Source organism: Rattus norvegicus, chromosome 12, assembly GCF_021556685.1.
Source record: "Rattus norvegicus strain SHRSP/BbbUtx chromosome 12, alternate assembly SHRSP_T2T, whole genome shotgun sequence".
Lineage (NCBI taxonomy): Eukaryota > Metazoa > Chordata > Mammalia > Rodentia > Muridae > Rattus > Rattus norvegicus.
In genome coordinates, this window is record NC_141545.1 from 47,240,383 (window position 1) to 47,247,440 (window position 7,058).

General features: G+C 47.4%; 1 protein-coding gene across 1 annotated transcript in view; it reads left to right on the plus strand.

Annotated features, from left to right (window-relative positions):
* Hspb8 (heat shock protein family B (small) member 8) overlaps nucleotides 1–5,727 on the plus strand; it is a 28,483-nt gene extending 22,756 nt beyond the window's left edge. The window contains exon 3 of the mRNA XM_087577500.1: nucleotides 5,500–5,727. Coding sequence (XP_087433626.1) covers nucleotides 5,500–5,512 — 13 coding nt within the window. The 3' untranslated portion in view covers nucleotides 5,513–5,727. The remainder of the gene's footprint in view (nucleotides 1–5,499) is intronic.
* Nucleotides 5,728–7,058: the final 1,331 nt, after the last annotated feature.

Genomic DNA, 7,058 nt, shown 5'->3' on the forward strand with positions numbered 1-7,058 from the left:
AGATGTTCAGATTTAGAACCTGAACTGGACCAGGGCGGGGGTGGGGGCATGAGACAGGAGAGCCCAGTGAAAGACTTGGACCAAATCCCCACATTTAGGAAAGTTCACAGTTCAGAAATACTTCAAGAGAGTGCCCACAGAATCAGCAGAGTGGGTGTGGGAGAGGCAGGACAAATTCCCAGCATCCCTAGCTCCATTGCTCTCACAAATAACCAGAAAGGATCAGTTTGCTCAAGAGTGGAGGTTCACCCCGACAAAAGACTCAAACACTCAGGCAGCCGTTCAATAGCCCGTCTCTGAAGGTGATTGCCAGTCACAGACATGGGAGACCAGACTTCCAATAATCGTTATGCCTGGGGCTCCATTCTGAAGCAAATGTAAAATAAATTTTCATTTGTATTTATTGTTTAGGATGATCAATAGAGATTCAAATTTGGAGGGGCTTGTACCTGTTGGAAATGTGTATATTCCCAACCTTATGTGTTGACATCTTTAGAACAAAGGGTGATGGTTTGAGGAGACTGGGACTGGAAAAGGCTAGGTGGGGGGGGCCCTTAGGCATGGGATTGGTGCCCTTACAAAAGAGACCTAAGGACATCGCCATCTACCAACCACTCCAAGACATGAGACGTTAACAGCATGTGACCCTGAAAAGAGACTTTGCCAGCATAACAGCACTCTGTGCCCCCATGTCTAACTTTCAGTCTTCAGAGCTGGTAGGAAGCAGTTCCTTCTGCCACACCCTGCCTAGACTTGGATACTTTTCCTATATATGCCCCAACTGACTAAGGTAAAGATTTTTCTGTTGTTCACACTCTTCATAGACTTACTTAATGCACATTATGTACCCATCACTGTGTAATGAAAAACAAGGTAGGTTTGTAGCCAAGGCTGGCCCCACACTCTAGATCTGCCTGCCTAAGCTTCTCAGGGGCCAGAACTACAAGGATACTCCATCGTGGCAGGCCAGGAGTGACAACACTTCAAACAGGAAAAGCTCCCCAGCTGTGACAAGGAGGAGTCTCACAAAGAAGCCTTTACAGTGACATCACCGGATAAAGATCCCCCCACTCCGCCCCTGCCTGATCCCGCCCCCACCCCTGCTCTCCCCTTCTGGGTTTATGCAGACACACTAGAGAACAGGGCTGCCCCAGTTTTGGATTCTGATCTATCATTTATTAGCTGGGTGACACTGAGCAAATGTCTTAACATCTCTGTGCCTCGGGCTCTCCCTGGCAGCAGTTCAGGGGTGGTGATTGAGTAGTCTGCCAGGCTGCAGGGGAGAATAAATGAGCCCAGGTAGGTAAAATACTCAGGGCAATTTTTAGCCCATGCAGAAGCCCTCTGGCTGCCTACCTACCTTCTCCAAGCTCCTTCCTAATTAGTCTGAATGACTGAGGTCGTTTTCTAAAGTATCCCCCCCTCTCTCCCTCTTTCTCTCTCTCTCTCTCATTAAAGCTACACTGTCCCACCTTGTACGGCATTCCTCGGGGATCCTGCCAGACCTAAGGCAGTCCTGATAAAATCGTTAGGTCGGCCAAGTACACTCTATTCCACTCCTGTCTTACCTCTTGCCAGCTCCTCAAAAAGCATTTGAAGCAGGGCCTCGGTTTATCGAGTTCTGGCTGAGTTCGATCCCCAGATCCGTTGTTTATTTTTAATTTTTAAACATATGCATATATATGCATGTATGCATGCATGAGTGCATGTATTGCCCTAAAGATAAGATTGCTCGGTGTTAGAGACCCACACTTGTGGTCCCTATGATGGGGAAGTCAAGGCTCTGGTGAGTCATCCTGGATGCATTGGTGAGTTATGGGTCCCAAGACAAGACCCCACCCATGCCAATAAACAGGGTAAATAGCTCTTGAAGAACACCACCCAGGGTTGCTCACCTCAGGTGCACCCTCAAACCCATCCATCACACCCACAAACTGGTGGGGCCTCCTTTTCATGTTCAGCGCCATTTCATTGGAACTTCCTGCCAACGGGTCCCATTCTCCCTCACCAGAGACAGAAACTTGCTCTATGCTAAGCCAGTCAGAGCCTCTTGCTGGTGTCAGAAACCCTGTGCAAGCAGACCTGAGCACAGACAACAGGTGAAGTCAACTCATCCCAGAGACAGGGACCAAGGTGTCTGTCTTCCTTCACCTTCCCAGAGCGTGGGAAGTGGACCCATTCTTGCCCTCCCCTGGGATGGGGTCTTCTGTGTTTCTCTTACTTCAGTGAGCTACCCAATTCAGTAGGCCCAGCCCCTTTCCTCCGGAGGCACAGAGACGAGAAGTAAACAGAAATTAGCTTCTAGAGAAGGGCGGAGAGATGCGAGGCTGAGTAGCATCACCCACGCACCCCAGAAGGTAACATAAGGCTCTGCTTTCTTCCTGAAACCAACCTACGCATGATTAATGATGGTGTTTGAGTCCTGTCCTAAGTCCCTAGGCTTCTCCCAAGATGGGTCACCTGTATCCCTTAACTCTAGTAACCGTTCCTACCTAACACATCTAACGCCCTACTCCCACTGGTCCTGGTTTTCTTTCTATTGCTATGACAAAGACCATGGTCAAAAGCAACTTGGGAAAGAGAAGAAAGGGTCTATTTGGCTTGTATATCCCAATCACAGCCCACCAGACAGGAACTTGGAGACAAGAACTAACCCTGAAGGGGTGTTTCTTACTAGCTTGCTCCCTATGGCTTGTTCAGCCTTCTTTCTTATAGAACCCAGTCACAGTGGCCTGTGAGCCTTCCCACATCAAGCATGAATCAAGGAAATGGTCCATGGGCTTGCCCGATGCCAATCAGATAGAGGCATTCTCTCAATCGAGGTTCTCTTGTTAGTTGCGTCAAGCTGACAAAAACCAAACCAAGTTCTCCAGAGCTTCCGATAATGCTAAGACATCTCCACCCACAGGCTTCTCAAACTCCAGATGTTAGTAATGAAATCCAGCACCACCCTGCGAAAGACTCCTCCTGCCTGCTTTCTGGGGTTTCACAATCGGCATCAAGACTCCCCAGCCAGACTTAGAGCACGTCACCATCTTACTTCCCCACACCCTCCGTCATAGATGCCACCTCATCGGTCCAGCAACTGGCATTTTATAACATCCAAATATCCAGGCATCGTTTATTGTATTCTGTTCGTCTGGGAGGAGGGAGGTATTATCTCAGTTGGAGAATGTGGGAGATCAGAGCAGAGAGAGTATCTACCCAAGGTCTCACAGGAAATGGGAAGTATCAATGGGATTTGAACCAGGACAGTCTGAGCCGCCATACTGGTTCCCCCTATGATCTACTCCATTCATAGCATCCAGAAGCTGGAGGGTGAATTTAAGCCCATCTATCTCTCTGGCTGGTTACTAAGGTCTCCATGCAAACATCCAAGTGTTGTCTATGAGCTCATCCGCTCCACCCTGTTCCTAATCAGGCCCTGACCTCGGAACTCATCTCCCAGGCAACCAGAGTGATGTAACAAACAGAGGTAGGGATGCCAGCACAGAGCTGAGCTGCCCAGACTGGCTGGTGGTGCAAGCTCCGGACAGATGGCTGACCTCCTCAAGGGCTCCCAGCCGAAAAAATCTCTGCTATGGGCTTGGCTCACAAGGCTCTCAGGAATCAGTCCCATTCGACACCTTGACTAGGGAGTAGCTGGTGACACCCTGATTACATGACATTTGTTGTGTATGGTCCTGTGGAGCTGGGAGGATTCAGGATGACAGAGTCCACATCGGGGCTGAGAATTACTGACGTTACCCAGAGCCCACCAGGAGACTGTACTTTACAAATAGATCAAGTCTTCAACCATTCTCTACTCTTCGATCTAAGACTGCACTCTAACAGACTATTCCTATGCACATCTCAATGGTCAAAGTTTTTATTATGTTTATGAAGGAGGGGTCATATGTCGCAGTACATGTGTGGGGGTCAGCCTCCTTCTTCCACTATGTAGGTCCTGGGGATCAAGCTCAAGTTGCAAGCTCACTTTCCCATCGAGCCATTTTTGTCCCCATGATGGTCAAGTTTTTAAAATAGTATCATCATAAAAGAAAATTCACCCTTTTACCATCTTTGCTGGTGAACGACTCAGGGACATTGATCATATTCAAGTTACAGGCTATCATTAACATTGTTTCCTCAAATTTTATTGTAAGCAAGAGCTCCCCCAATGTCCTCATCCAACCTGTCTCTGTCTCCGATAACTGATACACTCTGTCCCTGAATGTGCCCAGCCTATTCAAAGGCGCTCAAATAAGTAGAACTATGTGTATGTCTGTGTATGTGTGTATGTCTGTGCATGCATGTATGTGTGTGAGCATGCACATGTGTGAGTATCTGTGTATGTGTGCATGTGTGTATATGTATGTGGGTATGGGTGTGTATGTGTATGAGTATGTATATGTATGTATGTCTGTGTATGCATGTGTGTGAGTTTGTGTGTGTCTGTGTATGAATGTGTTTATATGTGTGTCTGTGTGTATGTGTATATGTATATGTGTGTATGTATATGTATGTGTATGTGTGTGAATGTGTATGTACATATTGTGTCTATGTGTGCATGTGTGTCTATGTGTGTCTCTTGTATGTATGTGTGTATATGTGTATGTGTATATGTGTATGTAGGTGGGCATTGTGTGTATGTGTACATTTATGTGTATATGTGTGTGTCTGAGCTTGTATGTGTGTGTACGTCTGTGTGAACATGGTGTGTTTGTCTGTGTATATGTATGTCTGTGTCTGTGTGTGTATGTATGTGTTTGTGTCTGTGTGTCTATGTATCTGTGTGTGTGTGTGTGTGTGTGTATGTGTGTGAGACATACAATCATGCCTGGCTTTTCTCATTTAGCACATTTTCAGTGTGCGTGTGTGCACGTGTGTGTGTGTGTGTATGTGTGTACATGTGTATGTGTGTGTCTGGGCTTGTATGTGTATATGTGTGTATATGCCTGTGTGAACATGTATGTTTCTATGTGTGTGTATGTCTGTGTCTGCTTCTGTATGTATGTATATGTCTGTGTCTGTGTGTATCTGTGTGTGTGTCAGTGTGAGAATGTTTGTGTGTGTGTGTGTGTGTGTGTGTGACATATAATCATGCCTGGCTTTTCTCATTTAGCACATGTTCACTGGTTGTTTATACTGCTTCGTGTCTGCACCTCGTTCCCTTTATGGCTGCATGATATTCCACACTGTATGAACGTGTCATGCCTCATTCACACATTTATCTTCTGACAGACACTTCACAGAGCGCTTACTCCCGGGGAACCATTACTCAGATGATGATGTAACTCTATTCAAATATTGCCCATCTCAGTTCATTCAAAGCAAAAGCTAGAGGTCTTACTATAACCGCTACAAAAGAGTTCATCTGCCATCCACACCCTCTTACCTCCTGTACCCTCCAACCTCAGCACTCCCATCTCTTCGGGCTCTGTTACTAAGGGGAGATGAGGTGGATGTCCAGGCTTCTTTCCTGTAATAACTCTCATTCTGTCATCCCCCACTTTACAGATTGAGAAACTGAGGCTCCAGAGCAGGAAGTGGCTTATCCGAACACCCCCGGAGCACACAGATGCAGGAAGTCAGAGCCTCAGCCCAGCTGCCAGGCTTTTTCTGCTAAACTGCTCCCACCTGTGAGATTCCAGAAGCTTGAAAAAGAAATTCCTTCCCCAGAGACCAGCTCTAAGCCCAGGGGAGTCATAATAAAGATGAAGAAAAAAAGCTTCCTTTTTATTAAGAGCTTCCTATGTGTGTCAAGCTTACTTTACTGTGCCAAGTGCTTTCCAGACGTTTTCCTCCCAGGAAGGCAGGAAAGAGAATTGTCCCCTCGTAGCTGACGGGGAATGGAGGACAGCACGTTGCAGGGTTCATCCTGGACAGAGGTGGTATTGAAGGCTGGCTCCCACGGTGCCTTCCTAAAGCTGTGGCTTCTCTAGTGCCACCCACACATCGCTTTGCCCAGTGACCTTCCTACACAAAGCAGATCCAAGAGGGCGCTTACAGAGGTGGGAAAGGCGAACGTTACACCAGCCCGCGCAACCACCCTCTCCACTTGAGCAGCAAGAGACAGAGGAACCAGGTACCATGGGAGGCGGGCATTGGGAATCCTTCGTGCCCAGCAAGGATAGAGGAAGGGGCCTCTGAGATGAACAATACCAGGGCCCTTTCATCCCAGAGCAGGAGATTCAGTCATTGGCAAATACATCATGGAAGTCCCATGCTAGTTGTGGCAATTTCAGTGGGAGGAGTTGAGCTCTTTTATCTGCCTGGTGCTTGGAAGTCTTTGGGCTGTGAGAGGGTATGAAAATATTTCCCGGGGCTGGGGATTTAGCTCAGTGGTAGAGCGCTTACCTAGGAAGTACAAGGCCCTGGGTTCGGTCCCCAGCTCCGAAAAAAAGAACCAAAAAAAAAAAAAAAAGAAAAAGAAAAAGAAAATATTTCCCAGCATGCGCTTTGCCCAGGGCTGGCTTGAAGGGAGTAGAGAGAACCAGAAGAAAGGGCTCATTGCCAAAACTGTATCTGTCTTCAACTTCCAAAGCTTGCTATGATGAAAGAGCCTAGTAATCTCTCTGTGGCTTTTGAAAGAACCATAATCTTAACAAGTAGCATGTTCTGTGTGTGTACCGTGCACCAGGCATCGTGGGGTATTTTAAATGTACCTTAGCTCACTAACTGGGTACACATAAGTTAGTGTGGGGAAGTCTCCATTCCATAAGGAAAATGTCGAATTCGAGGTGACCCATTCTTTACCCTGTTGCTAGATAACTACCATTAAGAGAGGTGGCCCAGCCTCGGGCCAGAAGTCACCTCCTAAGGATGCTCCCCACTTCTCACCAAGAACAGTCAGTCACTCCCTCCCAGACTCTCAGGTCTGCATCGAGCTCTGGAAAAAGACCAAAAGAAGGGGAATGACTGGAGGCAGAGTGGGGGCCTGAAGAGAAGGGACTGGAAAATCCCAGGCCTTAGGGAGGTTAAGGGCACGGAGAACTTGGAACCGAAGTCCTTTTATTTACACGAAGTCACATGGCACTGCCAAGGTCTGCTGTGCAGTGCCGAAGATTAAAGACTGT